Source organism: Brassica oleracea, chromosome C1, assembly GCF_000695525.1.
Source record: "Brassica oleracea var. oleracea cultivar TO1000 chromosome C1, BOL, whole genome shotgun sequence".
NCBI lineage: Eukaryota > Viridiplantae > Streptophyta > Magnoliopsida > Brassicales > Brassicaceae > Brassica > Brassica oleracea.
This window is the reverse complement of record NC_027748.1, coordinates 25,438,684-25,457,629: the sequence shown is the minus strand read 5'-3', so window position 1 is coordinate 25,457,629 and position 18,946 is coordinate 25,438,684. Positions and strand designations below refer to the sequence as shown.

The window sequence follows — 18,946 nt, the reverse complement described above, 5'->3', positions numbered from 1 at the left end:
GGCTTTTGGAGGAGCGATTTGACCATGGACAAGGGAGAAGAGACACAATCTTTGCTCGAATAGCTATGCTATTTTGTTTTCCGGTTTGGATCCCTGAGATCGCTTGAAGCCAAATTTTTGTAGTGCTCATTCAGTGAATCTTAATTCCCTAGTTTGTTAGGTTTTTTTCACTTGCATCTGGCTTTCTATAGAGAGAATGGGGATCGAAGAGGAATTATGATGTCAATAACAGATGAAGTGAGTGGAGGAAGATGGAGAAATCGCAAAGGTCACGAACAGAAATAAACAAAATCATCTTAAACTTAGATTAAAGAGGTCGATTGAATGTCGTGGGAGGGATGGGTTAATCATGCAAAAACTCAGAGTTAAGTATGTATTAATGGAAGCCTGAGACGTTATGGAGATCGTAATGTCGATTGAAGTTTCTGGAAATTGGTCGCGGAAGTCGCAAGCTTGAGAGGAAGAAGATACGTAATAATACGGGGCTTGACATAACATTGGGCTTACTAACAAAATTTAATAAAAGCCCAGTTCGAATAAGACCGGATTACACATAAATCATTGGTTTGGTGAGCGACACGTGTCCAAAAATGCCCCTTCCTCCTTGCTGACGTGGAAGGCTGTGTGCATCACACAAGTCAACTTTATATATAAAGAAGATATTATTTACATAGTGAATATCTTTAAAGCTGGTATGAACAAACAACAAGTACGTTTATATATTCATCATTGATACCAAAACTATTTTCATTTTTCCAGTTTATTTTTTAGTATTGATCTTTGAGTAATTGGTAAGAATGCACTCATAAGCTCATATAATTTGCCATATATCCTTGTTTCTTTTTAATATTTTTTATGACTATAATACCCTTATCTTTATCTCTCTCCCTTTTCTCTTTTATATGTTATAATCTCTTTATATCTCGTATAGATTCTTCAAATCATCTTCTAATTCAACACAAATCTTTATTTTTTTATTCTGATTCTTTTGACATCCATAATGCTAATCTTATTATCTCACCCCAATTCCAATGTTTCTAATTTCGACTAACAATCAACTTTTAGTAGGGGTTATTGGTTGTTGAATTGTAATGAATTTGAAAATCCTAACTAAATCTAGTGTTATTGGTTCTATGATTTTCAAATATGTATTATAATCATGTGTTATTGGTTTAATGATCCATAAATTCTATATCAAATCAAGTGTTATTCAATCGTACGGATTTACTAATATATTAGATTTTATAATGGATTTGTTTGGATTTTTTAGTTAAAAATACAAAGACTCAAATCCGAAGAAAAACCTCCGGATTTGCATATTTTACTTGGATTTATAAATACTACATGGATTTCTATATCAATCAAAATAGATAAACCAATAACACCTCCTTTACGTCAGTAGGTATTTTATTACTTACTTGTTATTATTTAGATTTTAATGGATTCTTAATCGATACATGAAATGTTAGCTGTTACAAATAGTTTTGGGGCTATTTGATAGATAACTAATTAATTGTTAATAGTTTCATTAACTGATATATGATTTGTTAGTCGATACATTTGTTTGATACATAGATTGTTAGATGATACTGAAATTATTAGCTGATATGTTAGTTGATATGTAGATTGTTACCTGCTATGTAAATATTTAGCTGATAAATCTAGAGTTACTTGTTTTCGATAAAGCATGAGGGTATTTTCGTCCGCACAGTGTCAAAAAATTACTCATTTTTGGGTTATCCATAATTATGGGTATTCAGCTAATTTGGACCTTGATTGAGTATATTCCACACATTCGCTCTTGATCTTTTCACCTAACCCTTCGTATAATCCATGTACTCAAACATTATTGTATCTATATTCGTGTTAGTAAACGTACCTCTTAGTTATATATTTTTTATTATACCATAATGTTATATTTTACAGAATTAAACACAACAAAAGAAGGTAAACATATCAAGCAATATTATTCTTGTTAGTTGTTATAACACCGAAGACAAATTGCATCATATTGTTATATAACTATATAGATATACCTTGTGTGATACAGTGTTAGTCGTTTAACGTTTGGTTTCAAGTGACGTTCAGATTATACAAAATCAGGGAGATATACTGTGGCATCATATTCTCAACTCTCTTCAAGTCAAGAGGATTGAGGGTTCAGACCCAGCAAAGTAAACCACTTTATTTGACAAGTTAAGTCGAGAGTTATTTTGGCAGAGTTAATATAAGGTTAGCAATAGAGCAATTAATTGTTACAAACGTTGTCAACAAGATCGATTTTGTTGGTACCAAAAGTGTTCCCTCGTCTTCATCAGTTTATCCATACTTGGATTACCCCCTATAGGTTGAGAGAAGGTAAGTTTTGCCCAGTGACTATGTGGTTTATCGTTAAATATATGAATTTAGAATGTCTTACAAAGTGTAGATAGGGAATTGATAGTGTGGTATGAAAGACCCAACATTATACTTGGAAGACTATTTCTAGGCAATCAAACATTATGACATAAAACATAACAACTACATTCACTTATGTTTATTTACAGTCGAATCTTATTTTAACACAAACAAATTATACATCCTGTTTCGTTATATCAATACCCATGACGCTCCATTATTACTATTAACATGAACGATTATTATTTTCTATCACTATCGTAGGTAACGGGCTTGAATAAGAACTTACAATATCCATTCTAGCCTTTCATCGCCTTGTAGCACTGGAGGCTGCACAATGGAAGGTTTGATTGTGAATCTCTGTATTTGTATGGGTTCGTACATTCTGGACCCGCACATCTCTCCCGCGGTGGAGGATAGCTGGTTCAAATAACAAGGCGAACCATGTCAATTATCAGCGGTTAAGTCCGGTTTGATTTTAAAGGCATTCTTGGATACCAATGAGTCTTTAGCATCAAACCAAAGTGGTACTTCAGATTGGAATATAACAATGTATCTAAGATTAAGTGTGAATAAATCGTACCTTTGAGGTCTAGAGTTGAATATAGATGGTAATCCAAGTTCTTCTGGGAAGGTTACGATGGTTCCTGAAGGACCCATTACCCACTTCACTGTGTCTGATCTACGGGCTATCGATTCTGCAGCCTTGTCCTACATGAAACAGAATTGCAAACCATCTTAAGATTGATAGAAAAAGAGATGTCACATAAGCTGCTCAAAGTTTCATTCAACAGCAAAAAGAAAAAAAAGAAAAAAAAATTTGTTATTTTATACCTTAGCCTTGTCTTCTTGTTGTTTCTTTATTTTATCTTCCTTCTTTTTTCTGCTAGAGTCTTGGCCTAAGATCTTCCTGATTGCCTCAGCCTGCCGATGCAAGAAAGAAGATGTAAACTTTGAGTTCATTCAACTAAAAATGAAAACATGACCAAACCTCTGACTCTCTAGCTGCTTTTTCGACTTGCAGTTTACGTCTCTGGGCAGCCTCAGCTTTCTTTAGTTGCTGATCGACCTCTAACCCATCTTCTTTCCGCTCTGTAAGTAAACTAACACAATCAAAAAGCTTGAAGTCGGAGAATTCTCCATATCTAACAGCAAAAAAAAAAAGAGAGAGAGAGAAGGTTAGATGTTCATCAAGCTTACTTCGAGGTGGAGCTGGAGGTAAGCCACCAGGAAACTCGATGAGGTTTCCGCTATGTCCAGAACGTCGACGAGTAGTCACAGTCATTTCTGTCTTAACTTCACTCAGACTTTCTCTTCTTCTAGCTCTCCCGCTCTTACTTTCTAGCTCAACCTCTGCATCACTCAGACCTTCTTCCTCGTCTTTGACATAATCATCATCATCATCAAATGCTTCTTTTCCTGACTTTTTATCCTTCTTGCCAGACTTGTCTGACGTTCCAACACCACGCGGGTATTCAACATTTTGTTTCATTACCTTGGACAGCTTTTTATGTTTTCTATTCCTTTCTTCATCCTCCTCAACGTCTTCTTCCGCAGTAACAACTTTACCCATTTTCACCTTTCTCAGAAACTGAATCTCTTCGTCATCATCATCAAGAACACGTCGTTTAGAAATCCGGTTGCTCTTTCGAACGGGATAAGTATTTGTTTTGCCTGAATCTGCCTTGCTTGTGGTGTCCAACGATGCGTGGGAGGACTTTGCTGAGCACAAGCCAATATCAGAAGCACTATCGGATGCAGATATAACTTTCGATGAGCCACCGACTTTGAGTTTAACCTTCTTGATTGTAGGGACAAGAAACCCTTCAGTGGATGCAGTGCTGTGGCCCTGATTACTTCCTTGGAATGAACCATTCGTTGAACCTTCATCTGACTCCACTGCTTCCCTCTCTTCTATCCTCTTCTCATTCTGCCAAACACATATCAGTTGATGACAACAACGCTTAGCGGGCAAACTAGTCTTAGCTAAAGTAAAAGAGATAATACTTGTACAAAGATTTGAAGTTGGGTTTGGCGGTTTCTTACATAGACAGGGATTGGTGTGGAGGGCAATGATGAAGCATCCTGTAACTGTCGTTCATTCCAGGGCCGGCGCAATGTAGTGCTCCTCTTCTTCCTTGTTGTTGTTGCACTGCTCGTGTTACTGAAACCTATACCTCCTCCTAGGCTTTCCATAATTTGTTTTTTTTTTATTTCTTCGACTCAGAAACTGAACCTCCACATTCTGAATGTCCCTAATTCATCCCACATCAGATTATGAAATCAGAATAAATACAAGAGCAATTAAGAGAAGGACACAGCTAGCAGTAAAAGCTAATTGCGGTTCCCAAAAATAATAAATTCTGATAACTTTCCACAAGAGTTCAATTTCCAACGCTCCTGGGTAAGGAATTTCCATAATGTGTTTTACAAAACAGGGATGCCAAAAATATCAATATCATGTTAAAAGGTCCCTTACTTGGAACAGTTTGATTAATCTAAGATTTAGAAAGAGCATCATCTAGATCCATAACAAGTTTCACTTACGAAACAAAGGAGAAGAATTTCAAGAAGAAGAGTAGAGAACAGTGACAGAGGATTCTCTTGACAAAAGATTGCATACTTTGCAATAGTTCAAAGACATCAGACTAAACACATTGACTAAAGAGTGTTCTTCACTTAGAATGAAAGAAAAATGTTGAAGAATATTTGATTAAAGATTGAATATTGAAAACTAACTCTATTTTGCCTTCAAACAGGGTAAGATGCTGAAGAAAGACATGAGACAGTCCAAGTCTAAGCAAACACGATAATAGACAAAAAAAAAAAAAAAAAAAAAAAAAAAAACCAAACCCATTCAAGTATTGAGTTTCTTCAAAAACCTAGTTGAAATATCAACACAGAGTATACCCAAAAGGTAATTCAGAGAATTCAGCTTTTGCGTTTGATTTCAAGCTCTTAGTTTTGATCATATAAAAAATTGATTTTTGATGATACTAAATTCATTTCAATCAAAACAAATTCACAACAAAGACAGAAGGAAAGAAACTCAAGTAAAAGAGGTCGATCAAAGCAGTTTTACCTGGTGGGTCTTCTGATTAAATTCTAAAACGATCAAAAAAATTAAATTAGGGTTTATAGGAATTGGCGAAGAAGAGCACAAGAAAGTTCTTGCTGTCCTTCACTCTTCTGCGGTGTTCTCTCAAGTACTAGAAAGGCAGGGCGTAGGATATGCTAAACTACGCCTTTTGTTAACCGTACATTTCATTATGGGCTTCTCTAAGTTCTTTTTTTTTTCTTCCAGAGATGGATGTTCTGGTTTTGTTTAGTTTGGTTCAGTTCGGATCTATTCGGTTTTTGGGTTTTTGGGATAAAAGATTTTAGTCATATTCGTATGTTTATAAATTTTGTTTGGATATTTGCGGATTCGATTCAGATTTGGTTAACTCATTTAAATTATTTTATAAAATTTAAAATTCATATATATTTTAAATTTCTCAAAACCCAAAAATAAAAATAATATTATTTTTTGTCCAATTAAAACTATGTTGACCAAAAAGAGGACTCAATATCCATGTGGATAAGATAGGACGATTGGTTTCGAGCACCTCGTGCAAGTTTTTCCGCCCATGTGTTGTAATACCGGGTCATGTGTTTTATCTTGCATGTTTTAAAACTTCTTTGTAGCCGTCAAAGTTCTTCGATACGTTGCAAAAGCTGGACATGCTTTTGGTTTTGAAACCATCTTCACCACTTGAGAATAATTTATTGTAAAAGTCACATGATATTATCAAAGGTCTTCATGCATTCCATTGACTATAAATGAGAATTTTGAATTATGCATAGAGCGGTCCACAATTTTTCGCTCCCTTAAATTCTTCAAAACCTTCTAGTGTGTTGTACTACCCAACTCAAGTATGTAAATGGCTCTGCTTCCAAGATCCATCCGTAAAACACCAATGACCTTCTCTTCATATGTAAATAATATATCACATATAAACTTCAAAAAATGCATGTCAACATACTTAACTTAACATATAAATTGGTCTAGATTGAAATTTTTGATAGATAATTAATTTATATTTCAAGTTTTATTAGTGTTTTGAGTATTGTTTAGCTATTTTAGACATCTATTTTGACTATTTGTATCTATTTTTCAAGTATTTTGGATAACTTCAAAATATTATATCTTTTGGGTATTTTATATATATTAAATCTAAAAGTAATTAATATATATAAGTATATAAGTCTATTTCGGATACATTCGAGTATCCATACTTTGGTTTGGGTCAGGTTCGGTTCCGGTTCTCTAGATTACTTGTTCTTATTGATCTTATTGCTTGTTTTTATGATTACTCACTAGAACTTGATTTTAGGATAATTGAAATAAAATGAAAGTGTGACTGATATCCTGGCATGAATCCTGCTGAGTTAGGTTGTTTTTTTGTTGGTTTAAATAACTTAGTGAACATATTGAATTGAACCTTAATGTTTGTATAGAGAAATTGGTAGCGCAGTGAGAGTTGGCATTTGAGGATATCTAGACTTAAGCAGTGGTCCTAGCGAGAGTTGAACAGCTGATTATTGAATTCGAGTTCTAAGACTGAACTTAATAAACCCTTACCAACTATTGATCTGGGTTTTGATCTGAGTTTTCATTGCATGTTTGATTTCTCTGGATCTAGTGTTCACCCTAATCATCTACAAACCAATATATTATTCTTCTTGATTTGCTGTTTTTTAATTTAATTTGTTCAAACTTTACCAATAACTAATAGGCTTTTTGTAGGTTCAATCCATAAGTACTGTTATGGATTTTTTATTTGAGAAAATTGTTCTAGAATAATTTGAGCATATCAATAGGCCACTCTGAGTATAATTCTAGCAAAAAAAATCACATAATTGACTTATGGCCAGACTCCTAATCAAAAGTATATCATCGCACAACACAATTCTCAAGCACCGACACATCTCGTTCTTTTGATTCTTGATTGATGAATCCGGTATATTTGGTCTTGCTAGTCTAGCATCACATAATTCTTTTTTTTTTTGTCAAAGCATCACATAATTCAATTATAAATAATTATAAGAATAAAAAATATTTGTGAGGATCATCCACTATATGTCCATATGCTCATGATTGCTACACAAACAAATAAATATACGAAGAAAATTTTGAGATTCGTTTAGTCCAAAGATATTAAGAAATATCCATAAACTTTTATCGATCTAACTCCGAAATTTCATGAAATAACCACAATTGTTGCTAGGAAAACCACTAGAGTACATAGTAATTTAACATCACAAGAAATAACATAAAAAAAAGAAAGCGTTCTTGAAAGATCTCCAGGCAGTATGTGGTTGATTAGGCTTCTTACCAGGAGCCTTCAGCACCAGCAGTCGGATTGTTGAACGCCTTGAATTCCCAGAATGTCTTCAACGAATATGGCTGAGAAACCGTCACGCCTTCTTCTGTGATCTTAGCTATCTGCAAAAAGTTTCAATGTATTTACTCCAACCAACACTTAACAAAGATAATTCTGAAGCTAGTTAATAAACTAACAAAGAAAAAATTTGATAAGTAATGACAAACCTGAAGCTTGTTAATAGCAGATCTGTCACGATACAGAAGCACACGCATACATTTCTCAAGGAGCTTGACACCATCTTCAAAACTCAGGTCTGCATGCCACTCATCACGAAGAATTGGCCTAGCGAGGTGGTTTCCAAATCCGGTGGCAACATGATTGTCCTCGAAACTAACACCAATCATTGACACCTAGAAGAGAGAATGAAAGAGATCCAAATGAATAATCAAAGACTATTTACGAATAGAAAGTCTTGAGACATACCATGCCAAGGTAACTTTCCCCATTTTTGACACCTCCAAGGACGAGAGTGTTCCAGAGAGGGTTAAACTTGTTGCGACGGTTGTACATCACTCGGGTCAGATAGTTATGCACCTCTTTTGGCCCCAAAGAGTTACCATCATCCCACATGTTATCATTCAAACTGTGTTAAAAAGCGAGGGCTCATGAGAGTTGACAAGAAGAAAAGATTACGAAAAGAAGAAGCGATTTCTTACACGAGCTCATCAAGATAACGAAGAATCTCCTGAAAGTCACTGATTTCTCCGCTGGCACCGAGAAGAGAATGCTTACCAATAGCTTTCATTCTCTCAATGTTCTTGTACCTTAAGGTGGATCCATATGAACCTGCCAAAATACGTAGGTGAATAAATCGAAATACCAGCATAATATCAAGAGTCTATGGACAAATCATAGCTGAAATATTACAAATCAAACAATTTCAGTGAAGCAGTGGTTGATGGTTATAATGAAAGATCCACCCAAACAAAAACAAGATGTTTATTGAAAGAAAGAAAACAGTTGCATGTCTAGCCAGAAATACATCTTTTCAGCATATATGCCTAACTTGACCATAGATGTTTAATCTTGGTTATCATTATCACATCTAAGTCCATGCAAGGAGATTAGAAGAATACATCAAAAGATAGTAATCATACTACAATTGCGGCACTAAAGAAACATAAACTAAAAGCAATCATGCATATACAATAAAATTGATCACTAAGTGTACAAAGAGTATACGTGGGACTACCTACTAGGAAAAAAAATTTAATGTCTTCTCAACTTCAACAACAAAGCTGGTACACATGAACTATTTACTGCAAAGAAATAGCTTTTAACTAAATAAACAACCAAGGGAGGTCTATTGGGATGGTATAACTGCAAGCCCTTTTGAGAAACTAACAACACAATTATACAGTGATACGCAACTGAGCTGAGACAAAAAGGAAAGGAAACATACCTCCCATGTCGGAAGCCATTAAAACACCATCCTTGTACTTGATTGCGACAATAGAAGTCCCAGTAACATATGGGTACCTAATAAAAAAAAAATATTACAAAATCAAACCCATAATTGAAAAACTCAATCGACAACCTAAGATAAAGACGAGAGAAAGATAGACAGACAGTGTTCTTTGTGAATCAGCTTCTGCGTTCTTCACGGAATCACCGTTATCGATCGGAATAGTAAACTGGAGAAAGAAATAATCAGCGTTAATCGAAAACGAAACCGGGAGTAAGAACATTGAGGATTTGAGATTCGGTCGGACTTACAGTCATCTTTTTTTCGGATCGAGAGAGGTTTAGGTTCTTCTTCAATTAAGATCTGAAAAGCTTTTGATTTTGGTCTAAACTCACTAAAAAAAGGCTTCTGCGATTTCCTTTTCCTCAAGAAACAATCTGAGTCGGATCAGACCCGGTTATAAACCCGACCCGGCTCGTAATCAGCCCGATATCATTTAAGGCCCAAGTCAAATAGTACGTTGTTGTATCAGCGCTTTTTCTTTTTTTTTTTTTGTGCAACAGTGTATTAGCTTTTAATTGAACTTTCTTCCAGAATCATCGTTTCTTTTGCCGGAGAATCTCAGTAGTAATGACTAGGTCACCGGACAAACACGGTCGCGATCAAGCTCAGGTTACTCAACTCCCCGGATTTTAGTTGAGGATTGAGATGAAACTTCAGTGTGAATGTTTACTTTTTATTCTTGGGTTTTCGAAATTTCCAGGGATTTTTGAATAACTTGCAGGACTGGGAACTTTCATTGAAGGATAAAGACAAGAAAATGAAACACCAACCATCTACTTCCTCCTCTAACCTTGTTAGTTCTTCTCTCTCTTCCATCTAGTTCTTCCTTATTGTTAACTTTTCAGCTTAGTCCTAAACTTGTTTTTTTTTTTTTTTTTTTTATCAGACTAGTGAGAAACTCAGACCGAGTGGGTCAAAGCAATATGACTTTGTCAAAAAGTATGGTCCGATGAGCGATTTCTCAAGTCAGTTCGATGCTAACTCAGAGAAGGAACAGGTATTACTTGTCATCAAGCTTATTATGCCTTTAGCTATTTGATATTATTCCTCTTCCTCTCAATGCCATGTTTCTCCCTTTTCAAATATTCAGGGGAATGAATATTTCAAGCAGAAGAAGTTCAATGAGGCCATCGATTGTTACTCTAGGAGTATTGCTTTATCACCAAATGCCGTGGCTTTTGCAAATCGGGCTATGGCTTACCTTAAACTCAAAAGGCTAGTTCATTTTCTTTTAACTTAGTTTCATTTATTTAGTGACTTTTTGAGGCTCTAATGTTTGTTTTAGATATCGAGAGGCTGAAGCAGACTGCACAGAAGTGTTAAACCTAGATGATCGATACATAAAAGCATACTCACGCCGAGCAACAGCAAGAAAGCAACTCGGCATGATCAAAGAAGCCAAGGAAGGTATCCCAGATGCTGAGTTTATTTGTATTCTTTTCTTGTGCTAAGATATTTAAAGTTTATTTGCTTAAAATCCACGGTGACTAAAATTTTATCGCAGATGCTGAGTTTGCTTTAAGATTAGAGCCTGAAAGCCAGGAACTTAAGAAGCAGTATGCCGACATCAAATCTTTGCTCGAGAAAGTAATATTTTCATATACTCCATTCCTTTCACCATATAAAGTTTATTATATGCATCACTGAAAGTTTAAAAAACTTTTTTTTTAATAATGAGGCAGGAAATCATTGAGAGAGCCACTGGAGCAATGCAAAGCACTGCAGAAGAACTGCTCAAAACAGCCGGTTTAGAAAAGAAGACAAAAACGCCAAATACGGAAATGAAGATGATGAAGACCCAAGGGGCCAAAACAAACGGGGATACGGCTAGGCCTGTTTCAGGTAGCAAAGAAGTTTCGGGAAAGAAGCTCATTGAAAGTGTACAACCTGAGGTATTATACCAAAGCTACTTTTGTTAGATATTATATCTTAAGTTCATAAATACACATCTAGCAGGTCGGTGTAGCCTTAGTTTCACTTGTAAAGTATAGTGTGGTATTATCATCGCTGAAGTTTTTATCTTTAAGTAAACCCTCATGTAAAAATTTTGAGAGCTTGTCTCATAAAACCTGTCACGTAAACTTTTTTGTTTTTTGTTTTTGTGACATCTTCTTCAGGAGAACAAGAACGAAGTTTCCAAGAAAATGACGCTTAAAAGCGAAGGTTATGAAAAGGAGGCAAAGTCTTATGGCATAAATGGTACTCAGCCTTCTGGATCGGTGAGTATTTGCAATAAAAAATTGGGGTTTAACAAGTTTATGTAGTACAAATGAAATCCTATCTGATGCTGCAATGCTTGTCCCCATTCTCTAGGGAAACCAGGTTTCTAGAAAGCTGGAACTAAAGCCATCAGTGCAAGAGCTTGCTGCTCGTGCAGCATCACTTGCAATGGCTGAAGTTTCTAAAAACGTTCGAGTCCCAAAATCTGCTTACGAATTTGAGAACTCCTGGCGGAGTTTCTCAGGCGACCGTGCATTGCAAACCCAGTTGTTAAAGGTTTGACATATCACCTTTTTGCTAAATCCTCAAATAACATTGCCACTCATCGGGTTTGTAAATGTATCAGGTTACGACACCGAGCTCTTTACCTCAGATTTTCAAGAGCGCTTTGACTTCTCCCGTTTTGTTTGACATAATCAAGTGTGTAGCCTCATTTTTCAAGTTAGTAAACCGACCATTATATGCATTATTGGTTCACCAAAACTCTGGTAAACATTTGGTGCTTATGATTTCTTGCATGTTGCAGTGAAGATATGGATTTTGCTGTTAAGTACATTGAGAACCTAACAAAGGTTCCTAGATTCAACATGATCGCCATGTGCCTTACCTCAACGGAGAAAAATGGTAAAATCCCTTTTATCAGTTTCAACGATCTTTAATCTGACTGGAAATGTAATTGTGGTTTTAACTGATTTCTTTTGGGTTCAGAGCTTTTGAAGATTTGGGAAGATGTTTTCTGCAGTAAAGCGACTCCAATGGTATATGCAGAGGTCTTAGACAAACTGGGATCAAGATACTGCCTGAAACAGTAACTTGGGAGATGGCTCTCACTTTAGCAGCGTACATGGTGAAGATCTTGCAGACCCAGAAAACATTTTTCAGTCATCATGAATCAGTTTTTGTTTTTTGTTTTTTTGTTTTTTTTTTTGAGGTTCAGGCTGTGAATTGTTCATATGTTTACCGGAAGAATATTAAAACCGGGTTATCATTTTGGTTTAGCTAAGATATGTTATTCAGAGGAAAGCTATTGTCAGTTTTCATTTCATCATTTTGGTGAAGTTAAGCAACTGGAATTAAGAATGTGCACTTCGGGTCATGTTATTTGACCCTAACTTCACCGGATCAAAATTGCATGAACTTTCGGGGAAGAGAGAGAGATCGTCTGTTTGATACAATGGATAAGGGGTCATAGTTTCAGTTTATCTTATCTAGTAAGGCCTAAAGTTTTCTCTCTAATATCCTCTCTGCTGTCAAGCTTCATCCGGTAGATCTCTTACCTCACTGGTGTGTGTCACAGGCGCACTGGAGACCATCTCCATTTCTTATGATTCGTTTTGATTCAGCTTGTGTGTGTTTATGGAGTTTTTTTTTCTATGGAGTTTTCGAAGTTTGGGTCATATTGATGGTCTGGATGTTGCAGATCCGGCAATGAACTTCATCATAAGAACATCTCCGGAGGAAGATATTTGGTGGGTATTTTAATTTTTTTTTAAATTAAAATTTTAAAAAGATTTGGAAAAAGACACTTTAAGATAGGGAAACAGCTTATTCATGGTTGCTGAAAAAACAAGTGCCTGAACTTTCAAGACGTACCAAAACATACATAAATTTGAAATTCATACCCAGATTGTATAAATGACAGCTAATCCCCATTTTAACTTAAACTCTATTAATTAATTGTTAACATCGATGACTAGGATGCTTAGTCGGCTGATGAATCAGATTAATCAATAATCGAGCCAAATCGAAAATCAGATTATAATAGGCTTAAATTGATAATTTTTGGAATGAAACCCTAAATAATTGGGGCATTATCACTATACAACTTCGTTTTGTTCTTTTTTCTTTCTTCTTCTTTGACAAAATGAGGGATTCCGACAAAGTGAATTACAAGACCATTGTCGTGGAGAAAAACTGAGCAAGAGGAATGTCACAGTCAGTGGAACCAAGCTCGTCGTCGATTTTTAGTAGGTGAATCAATTGTTTAATGTTGTTTTTTCTGTAAAGTTGGGCCGGATCCCTAAAAAATTGAGCCGCAAACGAAGACTTACCTCATTTTTATATGAGTTCGAGAACCCCAGCTTCTCTAGCTATCTGATTTCTTCAATTTCGTCACTTTCTCCAATAAGAAGTTTTTGTTACCCAATTTATCCTGTGACTTCACTTTGTCGGGGAAGAAGAAAGCAAGAAAAGGAGACGCAAAACGACAACGTTTGCTAATGGCCCAAATTTTTAGGGTTTTGGCTCAACTTTACAGAGAAACAACATTAAACAATTGATTCACTCACGTACCAGAAATCGACGACGAGCTTGGCTTCACTGACTGCGACATTCCTCTTGCTCAATCTTTCTCCACGACGATGATTTTATAATTCACTTTGTCGGGATCCCTACTTTGTCATAGAATAAGGAAGAAAGAAAAGGAGACAAAACACAAAACAAAACGATGTCGTAATGATAATGGCCCAATTGTTTAGGGTTCCAGCCCAAACATTATCAATGTAAGCCCACTATAATCTGATTTTTGATTTAGTCCAATATTGATTAATCTGACTCATCAGCCGACTAAGCATCCTAGTCATCGCCGTTAAAAATTAATTTATAGAGTTTAAGTCAAAATATGGATTAGCGGCGACTTATACAATCTCGGTATGAATTTCAATTTATGTTTAGTGGAAGTATATTTTGACATGTCTTGAAAGTTCAGGCACTTGTTTTCTCAGCAACCCCTAGTTCATGCATGAATAAAATGTTTTCCCCTTTTAGATACTTATGTGATGCTCTAGTGATGTTAATTTTGAAGTGGTTCAACTTTTTAAAATTTAAATGATTAACTAGATTTTGGTCCGTTCGTAAATTTATTTTTAAAATTAAATAAATTATTTTTATATAAATTTATATATAAGATATATAGTGTATAAGTCTGAGGACATTTATCCGGAACCGAATAACCGAACTGAGCGGATCATATATTTCTGGAACCAAAAAAACCGAAAACCGAATGGGTACCAAAAATTTTAAAATATAAATTATATTTCTACAAAATAACAAAATATCCTAAAAATACTATTTATAAACCAAATTACCCCAAAACAAATTACCTGACTATTTTTTATTCAAAATATTTAAAATTACCTGAATTATTTTATATTTTTATCCGAATAACCTGATATTTAAATTGAAAAATCTCAAATTATCTGATATTTTTTCTATAAATTACAATACCCAAGAAAAACATAATCGAACCGGAACCAAATTGGATCCAAGTTTTTTTGGATATTAACAGGTTCCCAACTTTGCTACCCAAAATTTTTTCGAGGTAATATTATATTTTTTGGAGAAAAGTTCAAATTTAATATTAAAAGAGCTTTGTAACTTGGTTATTTTAGAACATGCTAATAGGATATGGGAGCACGGCGTATCACTTGTTGAGAAGGTTCAGTGGTATGGGTTAAAGGAAGTTGGAGTTTATGGTAAAGTTTACAAGACTCCAAATATGTTGAACGTTTATGGATGAGGATAGAGGAAGTGATCACTGTTGCAGCTATGAAGCCATTGTGTCTCCTTAAGCAGAAGGATGGAGGTTCTATCACTATGATTGTTGGTGAATGGTTTTATAACGCTCCGACCGCCCATGGTTAATGGGCTTTCTACTCCCGCTCACTCGGCCTGTGGATTCCATCCGACATACGGTATTTCTTCAAGACACGAATTATTGTTTACTGATCCTTCAATCATCACATGACCTTTTCTAGTGATTTGGCTTCATTCGCACGATATCGGAAACCACTTCCCGATAGGTCATTCATCCTTCCACTACTCCAGCTCAAGCACGCTGAACTCTGGAGTTCTAAACGGATGTGTGACGGAAAAGGCAAGTGCATTTTGATGACATAGGTAGTCAAATCAATTATTTTAAGTCTTTCCATATACCACAAACCAAAATGTTACAATTCAACCCCTCTCAAAGAACACAACGTCATCGTTACGCCCCAAGATCATTACACACGTTAATGTGAGCCCTCACTGAATCCACACTCTTCTGGTTCCGGTTCTGATACCATTTATAACGCCCCGACCGCCCACGACAAATGGACCTTCCACTCCCGCTCACTCGGCATGTGGGCTCCATCCCGTCCGGCGAACAGTGGTTAATTTTTCTAAGGCTCAAAATCATTGTATACTGACCCTGCAATCACGACATGGCATTTCCTCGTGCTTTGGCCTCACTTGCATGATATCATGAATCATTCACCCATCCTTCTACTACTCCAGCTCAAGCATTCAAAACCCTGGAGTTTTAAACGGATGTGTGACGGAAAACGTAACTGCACTTTGGTGACATAGGTAGCTAAATTAACTCTTTTAAGCTTTTCCATATACCACAAACCGGGATGTTACAATTCTTATAACGCCCCGACCGCCCACAGCTAATAGGCCTCCCACGCCCGCTCACTCGGCCCGTGGGCCCCATCCCGTCTGACGGACGCTGCATTAATTTTGCCAAGGCTTAAAATCATTTTTTACTGACCCTGCAATCACCGCATGACCTTTTCTCGTGCATTGGCATCACTCGCACGATATCGTGAATCACTTCCCGAGAGGTCACCCATCATTCCACTACTTCAGCTCAAGCATGCTTAACCCTGGAGTTCTAAGCGGATGTGTGACGGAAAACGTAATTGCATTTTGGTGATATAGGTAGCCAAAAATCAATTCTTTGAAACCTTACCATATATCACAAACTAGGATGTTACAATTTATTCCCTCTCAAAAAACGCAACGTACTTGTTGTGCCCCAAGATCGTTACCCATGTTAGTGTGAGTCCTCAATAACTCCACACTCGTCTGGGTTTGGCTCTGATACCACTTATAACGTCCGACCGACCACGGACCGACAACGAATAATGGGCCTCCCAAACCCGCTCACTTGGCCTGTGGGTCCCATCCCGTCAGGCGGACAGTGATTAATTTTTTTAAGGCTCAAAATTATTGTTTACTGACCCTGCAATCACCACATGACATTTCCTCGTGCTTTGGCCTCACTCGCATGATATCTGGAATCATTCACATATCCTTCCACTACTCCAGCTCAAGCACGCTTAACCTTGGTGTTCTAAACGGATGTGTGATGGAAAACGTAACTGCACTTTGGTGACATAGGTATCTAAATCAATTCTTTTAAGTCTTTTCATATACCACAAACCGGTATGTTACAATTTATATAACCCTGACCGCCTATGGCTAATAGGCCTCCCACGCCCGCTCACTCGTACCATAGGCTCATCCCGTCCGACGGATGGTGCATTAATTTTGACAAGGTTCAGAATCATTGATTATCGGAAAAATTCTAGAGGAGTAACTCAGCTATTGGGAGCACGAAACCATCAGCGAAGAATCTCACCACTTCACTCGGAGCTCGAAGCCCTCTCATGGGCGATGGAGTTCATGCTTCAGATATCGAAGTGTCAGGCTTTTGCCACCGACTGCAAGGAAATAGTCTCAATGATTCAAAACCCAGGAGCATGACCCAACTTTTCCACTGAATTAAAAGAGCTAATGGAACTGAAGAGTAAATTTACTGAGTTCTCGATTGTTTTTATTCCATGGTCTGAAAATGTATCGTCTGATTCATTAGCTAAGATAGCAAAATCCTTTCATAGGGATTTGTACTACATTGGTTGTTCTGTTCCGGAGAACCAGACCACCTCAAGCTTTAGTTATAGAATAGCCGTTTGATGTAAGAAAAATGACTTTTTATTCAAAATAACACATGAAAGATAGATTATTAAAATAAAATAATTAAAAAAAAATAAGCCTAGACATTAGTAAATTTTCTTTCATATAAAGAAAATTAAATTGTATCCGTAAATAGGGACACAGATCGAATATTCGGGTATTTGGAGGTATTAGTGTCGATTCGATCCGTAGCCACCTGGATATACGATGTCTTAGATATCCCGAAAAAATTTAGAATTTTCACGGATATCCGATTTGATCCGTAAATAAAATAAAGTTTTTAAAAATAAATGAAAAATCTTAACTAATATAAAAAATATAATATTTCATGACAAAATAAATTATCATTCAATTTTTAAATTCTAATACCTAATATAATAAAGGGAAAACTGCTAAAACGGAACAAAAATTTAACATGGTTGTTCTTTTAATATAATACCATCATTAAGTTGTTCTATTAGTATAATTTTTTCATAATCCCAAAACTAACCGTTGATTAATCAAATTAATCAAATAAAAACATTTTAAATTATTTTAATATTAAAAAATGTTTTAAAAATAATTAAAATAACTAAATATATATATATATATATAATTTTAATTCAACATTTTATAATATATTAATAAAAATAATATATTTAACGTATTTTATATTAATATAAAAAAATGATATAAACAATTGAATTCAAAATACTTATATAAATAAATACATTAATAAAAATAAATGAATATATTAATAAAAATTTAATTAACATAAAGAGCACACAAAAAAAATTAATATTGTTTTTATAAATTGTACATTTAAATTTACAAACAGATATTTTCAAAATATCGACTAAAGTTTTTAGTCGATATTCAACAATTTTTAGTGTATGTTAACTATTTTATAAATTATTTAAATATGTTAAAATTTTATTAAACATTTTAAATGTTTAATCATATTTGATAAATAATTTTATACTTTAAACAGTTATAATAAGTAACACTTATATACTAATATTTTTACGATACTTATATACTTAAATTCAATTATTATTTTTAATATATTATTACTTTTATACTTTAAACAGTTATCATAATAACATTTATATATTCCCCGTGATATACACAATTTAATTTCAAATAATTCTATAAATAAATTTATTAATAAAAATAAAAATAAATATACATATTTGTTTTTGGGCTTTTTGCAGAATTAACCTACAACTTAAAGTCAAACACAAAACTAACCTTCCCTTTTTTTGGAAATTGGTTTTGCCCTATTCACCCCACAAGTTCATATAATTCATGAAAATGCTATCAATTTTTTTTTTTCGAAAATGACATTTTTACTCTCTCACCCTCATCATCTTCAAGTAATTACAAGATTGCCATTGTCATCAATACCCTAACCACCATGAACAACCAATTTGAAGCTCTTAATGCTCCCAAAATCGAGTTACCCTTCTTCTTTTTTCCATTCTGTGAACAAAACATAACATATCTCTCACTTTCTCTCCACAATGAGATAAAAAAACCCAAGATTTTGATTCTACATTTTTTATGGTTCATAGAGTCATAGAAGCAAACGATTCTGTGTGGGTCACTTTTGTTTGAGATTCTGTGTGCTTTGAGAAGCCTTATGTGTGCTAAGAAAGTTATCTCACCAATTTAAGGTATGAAATCGAGTTTTTTTCCAGATCTGTTCGTCAGA

General features: G+C 35.1%; 3 protein-coding genes across 5 annotated transcripts; 1 reads left to right on the top strand and 2 right to left on the bottom strand.

The window, feature by feature from the left end:
* Nucleotides 1–2,499: 2,499 nt before the first annotated feature.
* On the bottom strand, nt 2,500–5,644 carry LOC106294645. 2 transcript variants are annotated; one of them, XM_013730367.1, is made up of 7 exons: nt 5,480–5,644; nt 4,444–4,642; nt 3,598–4,327; nt 3,389–3,489; nt 3,232–3,321; nt 2,981–3,108; nt 2,500–2,817 (listed from the first exon to the last, which is right to left on the bottom strand). In XM_013730367.1, exons 2-7 carry the CDS (start codon nt 4,591–4,593, stop codon nt 2,697–2,699), a joined length of 1,320 nt encoding a protein of 439 aa, XP_013585821.1. In that variant the 5' UTR covers nt 4,594–4,642; nt 5,480–5,644; the 3' UTR covers nt 2,500–2,696. The 2 variants fall into 2 exon arrangements, with proteins under 2 accessions (XP_013585821.1, XP_013585746.1); XM_013730292.1 differs by having other exon boundaries at nt 4,444–4,652; nt 5,480–5,643.
* A 1,915-nt stretch (nt 5,645–7,559) lies between these two features.
* Nucleotides 7,560–9,653, bottom strand: LOC106342054 (proteasome subunit beta type-4-like). The gene is made up of 7 exons (XM_013780847.1): nt 9,543–9,653; nt 9,396–9,460; nt 9,229–9,305; nt 8,483–8,612; nt 8,250–8,409; nt 7,991–8,176; nt 7,560–7,885 (listed from the first exon to the last, which is right to left on the bottom strand). The coding sequence occupies exons 1-7, from the start codon at nt 9,546–9,548 to the stop codon at nt 7,772–7,774; spliced, it is 738 nt and encodes a 245-aa protein (XP_013636301.1). The 5' UTR covers nt 9,549–9,653; the 3' UTR covers nt 7,560–7,771.
* A 139-nt stretch (nt 9,654–9,792) lies between these two features.
* On the top strand, nt 9,793–12,559 carry LOC106325236 (RNA polymerase II-associated protein 3). Of its 2 annotated transcripts, none has more exons than XM_013763281.1 (12): nt 9,793–9,903; nt 9,995–10,087; nt 10,181–10,291; nt 10,385–10,509; nt 10,580–10,701; nt 10,799–10,881; nt 10,977–11,186; nt 11,412–11,513; nt 11,608–11,790; nt 11,861–11,955; nt 12,041–12,138; nt 12,223–12,559. In XM_013763281.1, exons 1-12 carry the CDS (start codon nt 9,862–9,864, stop codon nt 12,324–12,326), a joined length of 1,368 nt encoding a protein of 455 aa, XP_013618735.1. In that variant the 5' UTR covers nt 9,793–9,861; the 3' UTR covers nt 12,327–12,559. The 2 variants fall into 2 exon arrangements, with proteins under 2 accessions (XP_013618735.1, XP_013618728.1); XM_013763274.1 differs by having other exon boundaries at nt 9,796–9,903; nt 10,016–10,087.
* Nucleotides 12,560–18,946: the final 6,387 nt, after the last annotated feature.